At 43.3% G+C, this 19,767-nt stretch overlaps 1 protein-coding gene across 4 annotated transcripts in view; it reads right to left on the minus strand.

Annotated features, from left to right (window-relative positions):
* IL2RA (interleukin 2 receptor subunit alpha) overlaps positions 1–19,767 on the minus strand; it is a 52,681-nt gene that overhangs the window by 10,355 nt on the left and 22,559 nt on the right. For 2 of the 4 annotated variants that reach the window (XM_025397031.1, XM_025397030.1), the window contains exons 2-3: positions 4,606–4,797; positions 3,035–3,145 (exon numbers count right to left, since the gene is read on the minus strand). In XM_025397031.1, coding sequence (XP_025252816.1) covers positions 3,035–3,145; positions 4,606–4,797 — 303 coding nt within the window. Of the gene's footprint in view, positions 1–294; positions 511–3,034; positions 3,146–4,605; positions 4,798–19,767 lie in introns of all 4 variants that reach the window. The other 2 variants (XM_025397028.1, XM_025397029.1) reach the window with 2 other exon arrangements.

Raw genomic sequence — 19,767 nt, forward strand, 5'->3', positions numbered from 1 at the left:
ACTCAGGACCAACTATGAGGCAGCATCTAGGGTGCTTAGGAGAGAGCTTTCCTTCTCTTCTGTCTCCAACCTTTCTCCCCACTCAGGGCACAGGGAAACCTTCATTGAAGGAGCCCTTGGAGTCCATCTGGTCTATTTAAAAAAAAATTTTTTTTTCAGAATGAGAAAAAAGGGAAGCCCAGGGAGATCAAGGGGCTTGTCTAAGGACACACAGCAGGAGAGGTCAGGGATTCCGCCCTGGTCAGCCTGATGGAGAAAAGCAACACTGTGGATCCCAGAAGGGAGCCACCATACCTGGAAACTGACTGGGTTCTGTTTCACCTGTGCATATGAGCTGGGGCTGGGTCCACCTTGTCTTCCCGTGGGTCATTTTGCAGACGCTCTCAGCAGGACCTCTGTGTAGAGCCCTGTATCCCTGGACGCACTGGTAGTAAACCGTCTGCCCCACCACGAAATGATAAATTCTTTCTGTGGCTTCATTTTCCCATGGTGGAGGTTCCCTGCAGTGACCTGGAAGATGGAAGGAATGCTCTGAAGGCAGTTGGGGACAGCACTGTGAGTGAGTCCAGGTTGCCTCTTGCTAGGGACTGGACCTTGATTCTTACTCTTTTGACTGCTTGCTCATCCTTTCATTCAACCAATATATGTGGAGAACATCTGAGCGTGGGCAAGTTCGCTAGGCCCCGTAGGAAGGCATGAAGACCCTGTCACTCCTGCAAGGGGCGGACAGTGGATTGTGTAAGAAAGGCATGTGAAGGATAGCAGACGCTGGCGATGGGGACACAGAGGAACGAGCGATTCATTCCGGTTGGTGCTGCCCCGAGAGAGGAACACCACAGCCAGCTCTTGGAAGACAGTGCAGGGGCTGACAGTGGACAGGAGTGGGCGGGTCAGTCTCCACTGAGACACAAGGGCAGGCTCAAGCCTATTTGGGCCAATGGAGCATGAAGACCACCTTGGATTTCTGCTGGACAAGTGAGGAAGCACATTCTTGGGGGCAGCGGGTGGACATCTTGGGATGATGGCGGAAGGACTGGGGGCAACCCCAAAGCCAGGAGGAGGGACAGGCTGAGGGAACCTTAGAGAAATGGAGCACCATCTCTGATCAAGCCACACTGAAGCTTGACACACATGTGCCCTTTCAAGGCTTCTCAAAATTTCCCATTCCCAGAACTTTCCACTCACCCACAGACCTGCGGCCTGAGACCATGTCTTATTCTGATTAAATCTCTGGATTCCCCACCCACAGCCCCCAACCTGGACATATGGAATTGTATGTGCCCTCTAACCTTAGCCTGTGAAACTGCACACATGCTCTGAACTTCCAGACTGTCCCCAACCCTGCATACCCAACAGAGCCTCTGTAAATGTCCTACAGAGCCTCTGGCCCAGCAGGAAGCTGGGTGGTCCTGTCCCAGGCTGGCTCCTGCCGTGTGGCACGTTGAACATCACGACTGAACTTGTGTTTTGGTCTCAGGATAAAAGGTTGTTTGACAACCAATACAATTCATAACTGTCTGAACATGTTGGAATTGGATTTGCTTCTTTCCAATGAAGACACCCAAACTGAGACAATCTTTGAAACATCCCTCAGGCAGAGCCAGCCTTGGAGAAAGGACACTAAGCATTGGCCTCTTTGAAGCTTTCCAATAACTGTGCAGGGTGATATGGGGGAAGAAGAACAAAACAAACAAATGTGCTTGGAAACACCAGTCCAGGACAAAGTCGGAGGGGGAAGGAGTAAGAACATCGTATTGCAACTGTGCCCCTAGATTAGTCTGTTTAAAAAAATAAAATAATGGAAGCTATAAATTCAAACTCTTTTAAAATAAGTAATCAGGAGAAAGTTTTCTCATCTAATGTGGGAGACCTGAGGTCTGATTCCAGCCCTACTATGTGAGCTTAGCCAAATCTTTTGATCTTTTCTGCATCTCAGTTTCTTCAGTAAATTGAAGTAACCCTTCCTGGTCCTGACTCATTGTATTGCCAGGCTCAAATGGGATGGTGCCTGATACAGTTCTTTGTAAGGTTGTAAAATTAGCAAAGGGCTCTGAAGTCTCCTAAGGTCAGCCCCTGACCTTAGAAAGCTCAATTCTTCCTAGCAGGTTCTGTTTTTCTTTTTTCTTTTTTGTTTTGTTTTTTGAGGGGGGACAGAGTCTTCCTCTGTCACCCAGGCTGGAGTCCAGTGGTTCAATCTCCGCTCACTGCAACCTCCGCCTCCTGATTTCAAGCAATTTTCATGCCTTGGCCTCCTGAGTAACTGGGACTACAGGCGCCCTCCACCATGCCCAGCCAATTTTTGTATGATTGTAGAGATGGGGTTTTACCATGTTGGCCAGGCTAGTCTTGAACTTGTGACCTCAAGTGATCTGCCTGCCTCGGACTCCCACAGTGCTGGGATTACAGGCGTGAGCCACTGCCCCTGGCCCATTGTCTTGGCACCATGAGTGAACCACCATTCAGTCATGGGAAAGCTGAGGGCAGGCAAGGAACAGCCGCAGTGCTCACTCATGCACAGACTGCTGGCCGGGACACATGCGTCTGGAACTTTTGAGACTCACAAGTGTGGCATGTCCATTTTACAACCTTGCCCTGGAAGAAATATGGGGAAGTGAATAATTTTTTTGTGGTGCGTTGTTTTGTGCTCAAGGGGAAGACGCAGAGCGTTTCCTGGAGGGCGGGGATCGTTGTCACACTCGTTTGTGCCTCCTGTCAGCAGGGCCTGGCACACAGACCCAACAGATGATTGTAAGTTGAGTTGAATTTGGGTTGAATTCTATTTGGCCAGTTACCAAACCAGGGAGTGAGCCCAGACCTGGATTGGCTGCCGTCAGTTTGGCTCAAGTTGCTGAGCAAACAGCCTTTGGGCAGCTCTGCACTAGCTCTTGTCTGCAGTGATGTCCTGGGAGGAGGGAGCAACATGCCTGTGTTTACAGAATGCAGGGCAGACTTTCTTCCTTTGGGTACACATCATCCGCCTGCAAGAGAAGGGTGGGCTCTCAGGAGTTAGCTGGAGGGCAGATTCATCTCTTACCTGGAAGGCTCACTTGGTCTGCCAGCTGCATTTGACTTTGCATTTCTGTGGTTTTTCTTTCTTTCTGTTCTTCAGGTTGAGGTGTCACTTGTTTTGTTGTGTTCCGAGCAGCTAAAAAATATAGATGGAATGATGCAGATAATTCCACAAATGCTTAATAGAAAACACCGTTCATGTATTCATTCACTTGAGAAGCACACCTGTCCAGTGCCCACGATTTGTCTGGCGGTGTCCGGCTGCTGAGCTTACAAAGATGAAACCAGAGCACGCCCTCCCTCGGGTGGGGCCTGCTCGCACCCCTCCCAGCACCGGCCTCTGGGTGTTCATGTGCATATGGCAATGCCCACGACATGTATTTGAACGTGTGTATGTGTGTCTGTGTATGTCATGTATGTTATGTGTGTATGTGTGTGTGTCTCACCAAAAGGGACTCCTTGCTTGCTATCAATTGTTTTTGAGTTGTTTGATGGCAGCAGGAGTGGTCTCACTCCACAACGCACTGATCCTTTGCTCCCTAAGACTGCTCAGAATGCTTAAAGTTAGAGATACCATCTTAACACAATGACAAAGGAACTTCTAGAACAGTCCTGTCTATTGTGAAGAGTTTGGCAAAGGAGTTGAGTCTGAGTGCCCCATTGAGGTGGGTGATCAGAATTCTGGCTCAGGATAAAAGAGGGCGTCTAGGTCAGGCGTGGTGGCTCACACCTATAATCCCAGCACTTTGGGAGGCTGAGGCAGGAGGATTGCTTGAGCCCAGGAGTTTAAGGCCAGCCTGGACAACATGGGGAAACCCCATCACTAACAAGAAATACAAAATATTAGCCAGGCATGGTGGTGTGAGCCTGTAAGGCCCAGGCAGGAGAATCACTTGAGGCCAGGAGTTTGAGACCAGCCTGGCCAACATGGTGAAACCCTGTCTTTGCTAAAAATAAAAAAATTAGCCAGGCATGGTGGTGCACACCTGTACTCCCAGGTACTCGGGCAGCTGAGGCACAGGAATCACTTGAACTCAGGAGGTGGAGGTTGCAGTGAGCTGAGATTGCACCACTGCACTCCAGCCTGGGTGACAGAGCGAGACTATCTCAAAAATAAAAATAGAATTGTGTGGCCGGCACGGTGACTCATGCCTGTAATCCCAGCACTTTGGGAGGCTGAGGCGAGCGAATTACTTGAGGTCAGGAGTTCGAGACCAGCCTGGACAACGTGGCGAAACCCCATCTCTGTTAACAATGTGAAAATTAGCCAGGCATGCTGGCGGGAGCCTATAATCCCAGCTACTCAGGAGGCTGAGGCAGGAGAATCACTTGAACCTGGGAGGCGGAAGTTGCAGTGAGCTGAGATTACGCGCCATTGCACTCCAGCCTGGGCAACAGAGTGAGACTCTGTCTCAAAAAAAAAAAAAAAAAAAAGATTGTGTTTAGTGAATGACTATTTCAGGAACCACTAAAATTAGTTATCCTGTAGACTGAACTGGCCCATTTGTGTCTATAGGGCTGAGTGAACCAAAGCTGGGCTTTGTCTCACTCTGCTGCAGTTCTCTTTTTCTCGGTAGTCACAGAAGGGACACTTACCAGAGCTTGTGCATTGACATTGGTTGTCCCAGGATGAGTGGCTAGAGTTTCCTGTACAGAGCATATAGGGTGACCCGCTTTTTATTCTGCGGAAACCTCTCTTGCATTCACAGTTCAACATGGTTCCTTCCTTGTAGGCCACGGCTTTGAATGTGGCATGTGTGATTTTTGGCGGGTCATCGTCACAGAGCTCTGCAAAGCAAAAGAAGACTATTAGGAGCTCAAGAGGCCCCGGGCAAGTACTCACATATTTAATCCCATAATAACTTAATCACATATTTCTTCACTTTATTTAAAAGATGATATGCCCCACTTTTTGTGAGAAAGGAACTAAGGCTGCTACCATTGTTCTTCAGAAACCTTTGTATCAGAGCTGGCTCAAAAGTTAGCTACGACCAAGCTCCTCTCCAAAGCACAATGTATGTCAAACTAGATGAGTAGAAATTAATGAGGTTTTGTTCTGAATATGCCTCATGTCAAGCAAGTACGGAGAGAGGAGGGCCAAGGAAAGTGAAGAAAGGAAGGAGCAAAGTTACGTACATTTAATTGAGGGGCAAAATGTGTCTGTGCAAAATACTTTTCAGGATATACAAATTGTTAGACTTTCTATAATTAATGACTCTGTGCCATTTTTTGAGAAATATACAGAAAGAACTTCACTCAATGTCTGGCAAATAGGAAATGTGTGTTTCTCACCCACCTGCTCACCTCTGAGTTCACCAAATACCTTCTTATATTATGAAGACCCTACCCTCCCTCTGTCTGAAAAATGGACCCTGGAATCTCACTGAAGACACCAGAAGCAGCGGCCAAACATTCAACTGTTACAAGGAAAAGTGGCACAGGTCTAATCAGAAAAATAATTCCGTTGCCTACTTTGCAACAGTTTCTCTGCTTTAAGAGATTAGATTTGGGGGGGAAATATCACATGCTGCATAAAAGAAGTGGACGGGGAGATGACAGGGACAGGAAGAGGCAGGAAAGCAGGAGTCTGTGGCCTCTCCATGGATGGAAGCCCACACGGAGGCTGATAAGGGCTGCTGGCTGTACTCATGGCTGTGGGTTGGCCGGTTGTGTATTAGTCGTTCAGGTTGAGTGAAGCTTCTCTATGCACTTACTTTCTGCCCAGCATCTTGTCATCTAGAAGACCATCCCCATCCAATGACTCAGGACTCTCCTGACACCCCTAAGAACTGAAGGTAGTGAGGCTGGGCGCAGTGGCTCATGCCTGTAATCCCAGCACTTTAGGAGGCCAAGGGTAGATCACATGAGATCGGCAGTTCGAAACCAGCCTGGCCAGCCTAGTGAAAACCACAGTCTCTACTAAAAATACAAAACAATTAGCCAGGTGTGGTGGCATGTGCCTGTGGTCCCACTTACTCGGGAGGCTGAGAGGCTGAGGCAGGAGAATCGCTTGAACCCAGGAGGCGGAGGTTGCAGTGAGTCGAGATCACGCCACTGCACTCCAGCCTGGGTGACACAGCGAGAGTCTGTCTCCAAAAAGAAAAGAAAAGAAAACAAAACAAAACAAAAGGAACCGAAGGTAGGGAGAAATCAGACAACTTGGCCCATCTCTAACCAACAAAGGACTAAGCAAAGGCAATTTAAATGGGCTCCATGGGCTGGAAATTACAGTGGAACAGGCAGCGTAAGTGCTCAATAAATTCTGGTAATCTCATGATAAGGCAAGAGCAGCAGCATGGTGGGAAGGGAGAAAGATGGGTTTCTAACTTCTAGCTCCAGCAGTTTACAAGCTACATAGTTTTATTGTTTTACTTCTCTAAGGCTCAGTTTTGTGGTGTAATAATAATTATTTTATTGATTTAATGATTACAGCAAATAATATACTAAGGTAACTTGATGAAAGCCCAGAAAATAACAGAGGTAGAATAGATGGTAGTTCTGTTCCTTTCCTTTTTTTCACTGTCCAGAAAAAGAGAATGGTAATTCAGATAGAGACTGGACTGACGTTTACTTTAACCTTTAACTCCCGCAAAAGATTGTCTCTCTGTACTTCTCATATCACTGGTACCATTTGTTGGCACTTATTATAGATCAACACCAACCAATATTTTACGTATCAGAAGATAAATCTGTTGCTAAAGCCAGACATGGATAATAATCAGAAAACCCAGTGAAGACTTCTGCTTCCAGCCATCACAGAGTAACTGGGACCAAAACTTATGTTTCTGCTGAAACAGCTGTGAAACCAGCCCAAATGTATGCAGCAAGTGCTTTCAGGTGCTGAACAACAGGCAGGTCAGGGCTACATGATTTGGGAGGAGGGAAACACACGAGAGGCGCCCACGGTTGCCCTGGCTTCCTTCCTGGGGTGCTTTCCTCCCAGGCAGCACCCAAGTGGAGCCCAAGCAGAGTGGTGGGCTCATTGACGTGACATGACTGGGATTTGTGGGGTGGGGCTCTGGAGAGGGCACTACATGAAGGGTGCTCAAAAAGTATGTGTAGGGGTCCACCCCAGGTTCTTAGCCAAGAGCTGGTCTGAACCTGAACAGGGCAGAACTTAGAGAGACTTAGCCCTGATCGCCCATTGTGAGGGCTAAGAGAAGAATAGTTATACTAAGTTTTATTTATAAAAACAGGTGTCTGAGCTGTGGGTTGTAGTTTTCCAGTCCTGCTCTAGAGAAAGAGATATCCCTAGGATGAATTTCAAAACCGAAATAGACCCGCCCTTACAAAGATTAAAACCAAGCCTAATAGACAAGAGGATGTGCTAGTCATTTACCTGCCTGTCAGAGCAAAATGTATTACCTTTTAAAGGACCATAAGATAATCCAGACCCTTTATAATGTGTAGTTCATAATATCCAGCAAGTTAAAAGAAAATCTAGACATGTAAAGAAACAGGAAAATGTGACCTACTTGACCTACTCAAAAAAGTGCTCAATAGAAACAGACCCGTAAGACTGACTGGGTGCAGTGGCTCATGCCTGTAATCCCAGCACTTTGCGGGGACAAGGCAGGCAGATCACCTGAGGTCAGGAGTTAGAGACCAGTCTGGCCAACATGGTGAAACCCCATCTCTACTAAAAATACAAAAAATCAGCCGAGTGTGGCAGCGCATGCCTGTAGTCCCAGGTCCTCAGGAGGCTGAGGCAGGAGAATTGCTGGAGCCTGGGAGGTGGAGGTTGCAGTGAGCCAAGCACCCCAGCCTGGGTTACAGAGCGAGTGAGAGTCTGTCAAAAAAAAAAAAAAAAATCAGACCCCTAAATTGACCCAGATTTTGGAATTAGCACAAAAGGAGTTTAAAACAGTTGTAATAAGTATGCTCAATGTCTTAAAGCAGAGGTCAGTAAACTACGACCTGCAGATTTGCTGCCATTTATTTATTTATTTATTTTTGAGACAGAGTTTTGCTCTTGTTGCCCAGGCTGGAGTGCAATGGTGCAATCTTGGCTCACTGCAACCTCTGCCCCCTGGGTTCAAGCGATTCTCCTACCTCAGCCTCCCAAGTAGCTGGGATTACAGGCATGCGCCAACATGTCCGGCTAATTTTTGTGTTTTTAGTAGACATGAGGTTTCGCCACGTTGGCCAGGCTGGTCTTGAACTCCTGACCTCAGGTGGTTCACCTGCCTCGGCCTCCCAAAGTGCTAGGATTACAGGAGTGAGCCACCATGGTCAGTGGTTTATTTTTATAAATAAAGTTTTATTGGAAGAAAGACACACCCATTTATTTACATTTTGTCTATGGCTGCTTTTCTGCTATAATGGCAGAGTTGAGTAGTTGCAGTGGAGTAACATGGCCAGGTAGCCTAAAATATTTACTCTCTGACCCTTTCAGAAAAAAATTGCCAACTGCTAATTTAAAGAAAAAATGGTTGTAATGAGTGTAACAATAGGATATCTCAGTAGATAAATGAAAACTAGTAAGTTTTTCTTTTGAAATGCAGTCTTCCTCTGTTGCCCAGGCTGGAGTGCAGTGGTGTGATCTTCGCTCACTGAAACCTCTGCCTCCCAGGTTCAAGTGATTCTCCTGCCTCAGCCTCCCAAGTAGCTAAGATTAGAGGTGCATGGCACCATGCCTGGCTAATTTTTGTATTTTTAGTAGAGACAGGGTTTCACCATGTTGGCCAGGCTGGTCTCGAATTCCTGACCTCAGGTGATCAACCTGCCTCGGCCTCCCAAAGTGCTGGGATTACAGGTGTGAGCCACCATGGCCAACCAATATTTTTAAAAATAAGAAAATAAAACTAAAAGTTACAGTATCTGAAATGAGCCTAGCCAGGGCTTGAAGGCAAATCAATAGAAATTATCCAAACTGATGAACAGAAGAAATTTGAAAAAGAATAGACCTTTGGCATCCTGTGAGACAATATCAAAGAGCCTAACCTACATTTCATTGAATCCCAAGGAGAGAGGAGAGAAAGAATGGAGCAGAAAAAATATATGAAGAAATAATGGCCAAAAATGTTTGAAATTTGATGACAGATATGGATTTACAGATCCAGATGTTCACTGCACCAAGCAGGATACGGATAAAGAAGAGCACATCTAGGTACATCACAGCTAAACTGCTGAAAACCAAAGAGCACATCTAGATACATCACAGGTAAACTGCTGAAAACCAAAGATAATGAGAACATCTTAAAAGCGGTGAGAGGGAAAGGACACATACCTACAGGGGAACAATGATGAATAACAGCTGACTTCTCAATAGAAACAATGTAAGCCAGAAAACGATGGCACAACATATGCAAAGTTTTAAAAGAAAAAACCCCATCAGCCTTGAAATCTACCTAGAGACAATATCCTCCAAAAATGAGGGTGAATTTAGTGTATTTTTAGATAAAAGAAAGCTTAGAGAATTTATTATGGCACATTTGCATTATGCTAAAGAAAAATTTTCAAGCAACAGAGAAATTACACTAGCTAGCAACATAAATCTACATGAAGTAATAAAGAACATTGATAAATATTTAGATAAGTGAAAAGACCACTTTTTGTTTTTAACATCTTTGAAAGACAACTGTTTAAAACAAAAATAATAATATGGTATGGTGGGTTCTGTTGAACATGCAGTTCTAGTATAAAAGTTAGGAAGAACGGAATTGTACTGTTTTAGGTTTTTATATCATATCGAAAATGATACAATATTAAGTAAGTAGATTGTGATAAGCTAAGGATGCATACTGAATAGCCTAGAGAAACCACCAAATAATACCACAAAGAGTGTAGCTAAAAAGAATATTAAATTTGGTGAGCCAAACTGAAGAGAGAAAAGGAAGAATAGAGTAATAAAAACAGAAAGGGAACAACTAAGAAACAGATAGCAAGAAGGTGAACTTAAAGCCAGTCCTATCAGTAATTACATTAAATATAAACGGACAAAAATCCATACATTAAAAGACAGAAACTTTCAGACTGGATTAAACAGCAGGGCCCAATTATATGCTGTCTTCAAGAGAACACACTTTAAATACAATAAAAATGATGGGTTGAGAAAAAAGGATAGAAAGAGACATAATCTACAAAGGTAAGCATAAGGAAGCTGGTGTGGTTATATTAATATCAGGAAGTAGATTCCAAGATAAGGAACATTATTCTCAGATAACATGATTGTTTACATAAAATTACTGAGGAATCTGCAAAATGACTACTAGAATTTAGCAAGTTAGCAATTTCAGTATATATATATATATATATATATATATGAAATCACTTGTAGTTCTATATACTGACACAACCAATTAGAAAATTAAAAATTAAAAACAATTGTATTTACAATTACATCAAAAAACATAAAATGTTTATAAATAAGTCTACCAAAAACTTGTAATACCACTAAACTGAAAACTCTGAAATATTGCTGAGACATATTTTAAAAGAATTAAGCAAATGGAAAAATATACAATCTTTATAGATTGGAACATTCATTTAAAAAATCTATTTACCTTAAATTGATCAATTAATTCAAGGCAACTGCAGTTTAAAAATCCAACACAATATTTAGTAGAAATTCGGAAGTTATTTCTAAACCTCCTTAGAAATGCAAAAGACCTAGAATATCTAAGACAATCAGAAAGATGTACACATTTAGAGGATTCATGACATCTGATATTCAGGCTTTCTATAAAACTATGGAAATCAAGGCAGCATAGTATTGGCATAAAGACAAACAGTAATGAAACAGAGCAGAAAGTCCTGAAATGGACTCACTCATGTTTGTTCAACTGATTTTTTTTTTAAACAAATAAATGTGCCAAGGAAGTTCAATGAGAAAGCAAAAATCTTTTCAACAAATGCTTCTGGAACAAATGGATAAATGTATGAGAAAAAACCTCACCTCTTATGCAAGAATTAATTTTATTATTTGTATAAAGATAAAGATCTACATACTAGGTCTATACCTTATAGATGTAACCATAAAAGGCAAAACTACAAAGATTTTAGAAGAAAATAAAGGCAAATGACTTTGCAGGTTGGAGATAGGCAAAGATTGCTTATAGAGGATGCAAAAGCACTAACTATAAAAGAAAAAAATTGAAAATGTCTACTCATTCAGAGACATTAAGAAAATGAAAAAGACTGAGAGAAAATATTTGCAATATATTTATTTGTCACAAACACTTGTGTCCAGAATATATAAAGAACAACAAAGCAATAGTAAAAGGCAAACAGCCCAATAAATGGGCAAAGACTTGAACAGCCACCTCCCCAAAGAAGATATATGATTATCAATAAACACTTGAAAGTGTGCTTAATATCGGGTATCAATAAAATGCAAATCGAAAACCATGATGAGATAGCCCATTAGGGAAATGGAGGAAATTGATAAAAGACTGATAAACCAAACACTGGAAAGGAAGTAGAGCTACCGGAACTCTCTTACATTACTGGTGGCAGTGTAAGTAATGCAATTACTTTGGAACACTATTTGAAAGTATTTTGGCTGGGCATGGTGGCTCATGCCTGTAATCTCAGCACTTTAGGAGGCTGAAGCAGCTGGATCATTTGAAGTCAGGAGTTCGAGACCACCCTGGTCAACATGGTGAAACCCTGTCTCTACTAAAAATACAAAAATTAACCAGGCATGGTGGTGCATGGCTGCAATCCCAGCTACTCTGGAGGCTGAGGCAGGAGAATCACTTAAGCCCAGGAGGCAGAGGTTGCAGTGAGCTGAGATCATGCCACTGCACTCCAGCCTGGGCAACAGAGTGAGACTCTGTCTCAAAAACAAACAAACAAAAACAAACAAACAAACAAAAAGAAAGTATTTTTATTGAAGTTAAATATATATCTACCCTACAATTCAGCAATTCTACTCCTAGGTATTTATCTAAGAGGAATGAAGGGATATGTCTACAGAAAGACTTTTATAAAATATTTATTTACTTCTTTCTTTTATTAAGCCCCTTCCATTCTAGGACATAGTAGCTTTATTAATAATAATCAACCCAATAATTCAAATATCCATCATTGGGAGAACAGATAAGTAGCTTATGATATAGTTATACTATAGAAACCACTCAAAAATAAAAAATAATGAACTATTGATATGGGAAATAATGATAAATCTCAAAAATGTTATGTTGAACAAAATAAGCTAAACACAAAGTAGTGCACACACTTTGCTTTCATTTATATGAAGTCCAAAAAAAGACAAAAGTTATATCCAGAGACAGAAAGCAGACAGTGGTTTCTTGTGGTAGGTGGGTATTGACCAGAAGGCAGAAGTGATGAAAACATTTATGCAGCTGTACACATTTGTCAAAACTCATCAAATTGTATGCCTCAGATCTGTGCCTTTCTTTATAAGTAATTTTAGCTCAACAAAATCAATGAGAAGCATACTTAGCAACTCTTTTGTAATTATTCATTCGCACAAACAGCCAGGATTGACCACAGATGCTTTTGGAATCTGAAATGCCAATCACAAGCCAAGAACATTTCTAAACACATCAATTTGAAAAGAAGGCGACAAATTGTCTTGGAAGCTGTTTTGTGACCTTAGAAACTCTTTAATTTCATGAGGGTGTGTTTTGCTAGATGAGGTAATGGGCATTTTCAGAGTCATCATAAATTAATCTGAGTGTCTGAAGAGGTCATGCGGGGACAAGGGGAGGTTCCAGAACTTCTTATTCTCACAGACTTTCCTTTCATAAAGAATCCTTCCTGGAATTTAGAAACATGACACCTCCAGGTCTGTAGCTCAGTAACCACTAAAGAGCTTGACTGTAATCCTTTTCCCTGAAAGGCCTTGCCAGGAAGTGCCAAAGATCACCTGAAGGCAGCAGGAGGTAGAAGAGTGTGTGGAAAGGTACGCTGGAGGGTTGCTCTTTTTCAATCTAATGGGAATAAATTTGGGATTTCTTTTAGCCCTTCTCAGCATAGTGTTATAAAAGCAGCAACAGAACAACATCCAAAAAAAGAATAAAAAATAATTTGTCTAAAAGTCTTGCACAGTAATAACAAAGGAGGATTCCATTTATATGACTCCAAAATGTTGAAATCATCTTTCCCTATATTATCATTCTTTTATTTTTTAAGACAGCACACAACTGCCCTCATTCTCTAGTTTTACTCACTAAGAATGCTAAAAATTACTTCTCAAAATTCAGCTAACAAGGGCTTTTCTCTGCCTTTACACTTCCTCCTGTCTTTCCAGACCCACTTCCTCCTTCTCCCAATGGGTCTTCTCAACATAAATAATTCTCTCCCAGAATATTTTCCAATTCCCAGCTCTATGCACTCCCCCAGCTCACACCACAAGGGACCTGGGAGCTTGGGAGGCAGACAGAATTTTCCTTAGAAGAGGGGAAGGGGAATATTTTTCTCCCCGTAATTTTAAAGTATTGGCACAATTCTGGATGTAGACATCACCTTCTTCTCTGAGAGTATTTGAAGTGTCTGGTGTCTACGGACTGTGGGAAAATTTGAGATGATCAATTCGGGAGTTGGAGGTGGGGGTGTAGGGTGGTAAACACTCAAGGCTTAGAAATTGGGGCTCCCCACCCTGCTTTAGGGTCTTACCCAAAGGGGTTGGCACAGGGCTGAGAAGCAGTGGGGCTCCTGTCCACCCTGCCCAGCACCTACTCCCACCAGGCAACTCAGTGGTATTTAGTCTGCCAGGACTAGCCCAGAAACTTGAATGGGACCCTGAGAGAGCCAAGGGTCCCTTGGGCCCCCCCACGGGCTTTCTGTTTGCCCTGGGTCTCCCTGTGTGGGCAGGGATGGAGAGTCAGGGCCTGCCTTCACGGCAGTAGGCTCTGAGTTGGTGACTGGCGGCAGGCCAAGTTCTAAGTGGGCTTCCCAAAGCCACATTCAGGCTGGACGGAGCCGCTCTTGCACACGGTTTCTGTGGGCTGGATTTTCTCTGTTGCACGCATGCTTAGTATCTGTCTCTCTCTTTGTTCCTGAGTGGTGGGCCCCACATGTGGCTCTGAGCAGGCTGTATCTCCATTCTGGCACTAAAAGTACTCTGGACACTGTTAAGGTGAGAAAAGAAAAGAAATCGGGGCTCCCAGGAGGAAAATCCTGAACCACGGTCTCTGCAGTGAGGTGGCCTTTGCCTTTAGTTTTTGTGCCTTTTATGTGGGCAGAGGGAAAAAGAGACAGCCAGCAGTTTTCATTAACCCTGAAAATGCTGAGGGCTTTGGCCTGGGACCCACACCAAGGGCACAGGCACAGAGTCAAACCGAGCTCTTCTGGTGTTGAGCGTGTTCCACATCTTACATTGGATTTTGCCGTGAACGCTCAGACATGGACAGAATCCCACTTGTTCCTCGTCCTTTTCCACCTCACCTGCATCATTGTGGCTGAAATACATGATCATGGGTGTATCTTTCCTTGTGAATTTGTTGCCTCTAAGAGTTCTGTATGCAGCTGAAGGGTAACACCCCTTGGGAGCTTTTGCCTTGTCTGGCTGACACCTTGGCAATCGCAAGTGACTGTGATGGAGAGCTACCTCTTCTGGAATGCATCATGGAACAGGTCTGGGAGAACGGAGGGTGCAGATAAAGAGTCCTCGACAATGCTTCTCTTTGCACTGTGGGGTTCCCTTTCAATGGACTGCTAGAGATTCAACTTCTCTGTCTCCTTGTGTGCCCGCTGGAAAGGGAAAAGCCAGGCGTTTGTAGTCCTCCTGCCATAGATGACCAGAACGACCTAACCCATGACAAACAGCGACAGATTTAGGGATTCAAGCCAGCTTTTCTGACTCCCAGGCACCTGCTCTCTCCTTTTGACTGTTGGACTCTGCTCTCAGTCACTCGTCGCTTTTCCCAGAAGGACAAATGTGCAGCTTCTATGTCTTGGATTTTAAATAAAAGCCGAGGAACTTGGTGAAATGAGGTGGTCTTTGCCTTCTGCGTCACTCTCTGCTCCTCCGGGCAAGAGGCCATATTTTTCTTGCCACTGAGGTTAAGTGAAAACAAAACAAAACAAACAAACAAAAAGAGACCCTATTCACAGTAAAGATAAACAGCAGGCCAGCGGCTCTTCCCTGACGTGGGGTCATGAGCCCTCTTTATTTGATTTTGCCACATACCCGCCGCTCCACTCCCATAATCTGAAAGGTGTCCCTTTACTTTTTACCACTTCATTAGTAGAATTGTTGTGTCCCTTGAGTTAACCAGAAATACCAACCCTGGAAGGAGACGTGAGGGACAGTCATTTTAGAGAGTGGATGCCACTGCTGAAGAAGAAGGACATCCCGGTTGGCTGCTCTAGAGCCAGCAGGACGGTGCTGAGGTTGTTGACAGCAGCGTGTGTGCAGATCCCCTAGGATCTTGCAGTTTGGGATTTGACAGGGCAGGCGTGGAGGCTGAGGCTATTTCTAACAAGTTCCCACATGATGCTAGGGCTGCAGATCCCCAGGCCACACTTGGAGTAGTGAGAGTTTCCAGTGCGCGAAGTCCCGGCTGCTCGCTCAGTCCTCCCTCCATCTGCCCGCTTCATGACGACAGGACCCCCATGCCTCCAGTGCACAGTGAGCACTGCTCAATCTGCATCCACAGCGGTTTGTGCCCCGACGCTTTCTCACTCAGCATCTAACAGGGTGCCGTGAAAACGTCACTGGCTGGAGGAAAGGTGGGTGAGTGAGAAACGTTTGTGGGTTGAGTAACTTTTTGTCGTTGTTTTTTTCTCTGATGTTCAAAGTGAAAGAAAACTCATTTGGCCCCTGCAGCCCATATGAGCAACATGAAAGATAAAGGAAAAAGAGGCTTATAAAGGATGTGGACCAAGTCTGAGATAAGATTCTTTGCCCCTTGGATGAATCAAGGTCAAGTTGTTTTACTCTTAGCCCAGCCAGCCCTGGGTAAAGGCTTCATCGCTCTTCTCTTTCCTATCCATATATCAGAGCTTTAAGCTCTACTTTTACCCAGTGAAGATTAGAATAACGCACGGAGCACAGGAAATGTCTAGATGATGATTCACTGAGCTTTACAAGGGACACAGGTATGCATCAAGAACTTGGGCCACTGGGTAAAGAGAGTCTGGTTCTTGCTCTAACGTGGTTCATCTTCTGCGTCAGAATCAGACAGATTGTGGGTGTCAGAGATCCGAATCTTCCTCTTGTTCCAGTCACTGGCTCCCTGTGGTCCCTTCTCATTTCAGATGCTCTGTCTGTAACATGAAATGAAAAGAATTCCTCCCAGACCCCTAGCCAAATTTCACCTTAAGCTCGTTGACTCCCAGAGGAAATCCCTATAGGAGACTGGAAAGAAGATGTTGGAGCCAGAGGCTATCTTTGATTGTCAGGTGAGGTTTACTGTTTAATAAGAACTCCAAAGATATGCATAATATCAAAGGTTGTCTCTCGCTTCCTTGGGAAACTCAAACCAGCAGTTTAGGCCTTTAGAAAGTAAGTGGTGTGGGTGCAAAATAAAATACCACGGAACATGTCAAACATCCCTTTTAATGGTATGATAGAATATGAGAACGAGAAGAGACCTTAAAGATCATTTAGGCCAACCTCTACATCTTATAGATAAGAGCACTGAGACTGTGGTCATTCCACAAGTTTGTGGCAAGCCTTGGATTACAACAGATCACCAGGTTCCCTGACTCCTAGTTCAGTGCTTTTCCAACACCCAGAATCATAATCTTCAGGAAGGAGCATGCTTTTCACCTATCTGTTGAAGGTTCTCTCTCACAAAGAGGTGGAGCTATATCTAAACTATCTGGGTGCTGGGAGGTGTTTGTGTGATGTTGTGGTTTAGTTCAGATTATTATCTTTGAAGAAGTCAGAGGGCCCAGGCCCTCCATTTGGGGTTATCTATGTAATAATAACTATGATATCTGATCCCTGCATATGTGCTGCTTCTTTGCATATATTACCTTCAGTGCTCATTATGGCTCTGAAAGGTGGATATTGTCATCCCCGCTTTACAAAGCAAGAGATTGAGGTTCAGAGAGATTAAGTAAGTCGCCTAAACCACACAGCTCAAGGTGGTGGGACAGGAGTCACATGAAAGTCTACCATTGCTGCCCTCATGTCAGCCTTCTAAAAAATCTCACTTTTACTTTCAGGAAATTCTTTCAAATAGCAAACATAAATGCACACAAAGAAGCAAGGAGGAAGAAGACAGAACTGTGTAGAAAAGGTTTGTGGAGGCAATTTGTTCTAAGGTTATTTATTATTTGAGAGGAAGGCTATTTTATTGGTTAAATCTGGGCTTTATAAAGTCTGGATTCACGTTAAAATGTTAAAAATTACATCTAAAATGACAGAGTAAAGTGAATAACTTACAAGCTATTGGAAAAAAAGAATAAAATAGGATAAAAACTTACTTAAATCAAAAGAAGGGGAAAATGCATAGAAAGAGAAGGTAAAAAGTAAAGAACAAAATAAGACAGTGGAAATTCATCAAACTATATCAGTAATAATTACCAATGTAAATAGACTAACTGTAGTTAAAGAATGTTGGACTACATATATTTTTTAAAATATGCAGTTATATGCTGTTTATAAGAGACATGCTTAAAGCATAAAGGCTCCAAAAGTTTGAAACTAAAGGAATGGACAATTGATTCCAAGGAGTTATGTTAACATCAGACTTCAAGGCAAAAGCATTAATAGAAATACAGAAGTCAGTATGTATTGCTAAAGGTTCAATTCACCAGGAAAACATAAAAATGCTATATGTTATGCACTCAAAAACATTACTTCAAAATATACAAAACAAGAACCAGGAAAACATAACACTTACATACTTCTATGCACCCAACAACATAACTTCAAAATATACAAAGCAAGTATTGACAAAACAAGAATAAATTTAGAAATCTACTATCATAATGAGAAATTTTAGCAGTGTCTTCCTTTATGATGGATAGGTCAAACAGACAGAAAATCAGTAAGAATAATCAAATGTCATAACCACAATTAACAAATTTGATTCCAACAATAGCAGAGCCCACTCTTTTTTCAAGCACACATGGGACATTTACAAGACAGTAGAGGAGTTGAAGGCAAGTTAGGGGCGTAAGAGTGGGTATCTATGGGGTAGGAAAATGGAAGTCTAGATAAGGAATAAACAGAAGGAAATGTTGAAGGGAAAGCTCTGGGTGTCAGAATCTTCCTCCTGCTTCAGTCACTGGCTCACTGTGGTCCCTTCTCATTTCAGATGCTCTGTCTGTAACATGAAATGAAAAGAATTCCTCCCAGACCCCTAGCCAAATTTCACAATACCTTAAGCTCATTGACTCCCAGAGGAAATCCCTGTGGGAGACTGGAAAGAGTTTGTTGGAACCAGAGGTTAGGTGAAGTTGACTCTTGTGAGAATCTGAGCTTCTTTAGATTTGGATTTACCAGCCTGAAAAGTGTAATACCATCTTTTAGTACAGAGTTGTTTTGTTTTGTTTTGTTGTTTTTTGAGACAGGGTCTTGCTTTGTCACCCAGGATGGAGTACAGAGGCCCAGTCACAGTAACTGCAGCATTGACTTCCTGGTCTCAAGCTATCCTCCTGCCTCACTGCCTCAGCCTCCTGAGTAGCTGAAACTATAAGCGTGCATCACTGTGCCCAGCTAATTTTTGTATTTTTTATAGAGATGGGGTCTTGCAATGTTGCCCAGGCTGGTCTCAAATTCTTGGGCTCAACTGATCCACCTGCCTCGGCCTCCCAGAGTGTTGGAATTACAGGCATGAGCCACCACCCCCAGCCAAGTTTTTTATTTTTATTTTACCAAAGATTTTTTATAACATTCCTTTGCATGGTATTATAATCTCATTCAGTGATCAAGACATGTAGGCTGAGAATCTTAGTCACTTGTTGAAAGTTACACAGCTAGGCTGGGCATGGTGGTGCACGCCTATAATCCCAGCACTTTGGGAGGATGAGGTGGGCAAATCACTTGAGCCTAGGAGTTTGAGACCAGCCTGGGCAACATAGAGAGACCCTGTCTCTACAAAAGGTACAAAATTTAGCTGGGCATAGTGGTGTGCGCCTGTGGTCCCAGCTACTCGGGAGTGTGAGTTGGGAGGATCGCTTGAGCCCAGGAGGGAAAGGCTGCAACGAGATTGCTTCACTGCACCCCAGCCTGGGAGACAGAGTGAGACCCTGTCTCAACAAAAAAAAAAAAGGAAAGAAAGAAGTTACATAATTTGTAGTGCAGACCAGTATCAGAGATGGAAAGATGAGGTGCTACCTCTACAGACTGCAGACAAAATCTACAGTCCTCTACCTCTGCTGCCACCTAACCCCTGGAGATACTGAGAATTAGGTCAGGTGGCTTATTCACTTGATGGCTCTTTCTCACTTACTCTCAACTTTCTCCTTGGCTTTTGCACTCCCTCAACTTTCCTTTTTCACATACCAAAATTTCCCCATTTGCACTCATCATTTGCTCTTCTTTCTTTCTTTCTTTCTTTCTTTCTTTCTTTCTTTCTTTCTTTCTTTCTTTCTTTCTTTCTTTCTTCCTTTCTTCCTTTCTTCCTTTCTTCCTTTCCTCCTTTCCTCCTTTCCTCCTTTCCTCCTTTCCTCCTTCCTTTCTTCCTTTCTTCCTTTCTTTCCTCCTTTCCTCCTTTCCTCCTTTCCTCCTTTCCTCCTTTCCTCCTTTCCTCCTTCCTTTCTTCCTTTCTTCCTTTCTTCCTTTCTTCCTTCCTTTCCTCCTTTCCTCCTTTCCTCCTTTCCTCCTTTCCTCCTTTCCTCCTTTCCTCCTTCCTTCCTTCCTTCCTTCCTTCCTTCCTTCCTTCCTTCCTT

This window comes from Theropithecus gelada, chromosome 9 (assembly GCF_003255815.1).
Source record: "Theropithecus gelada isolate Dixy chromosome 9, Tgel_1.0, whole genome shotgun sequence".
Lineage (NCBI taxonomy): Eukaryota > Metazoa > Chordata > Mammalia > Primates > Cercopithecidae > Theropithecus > Theropithecus gelada.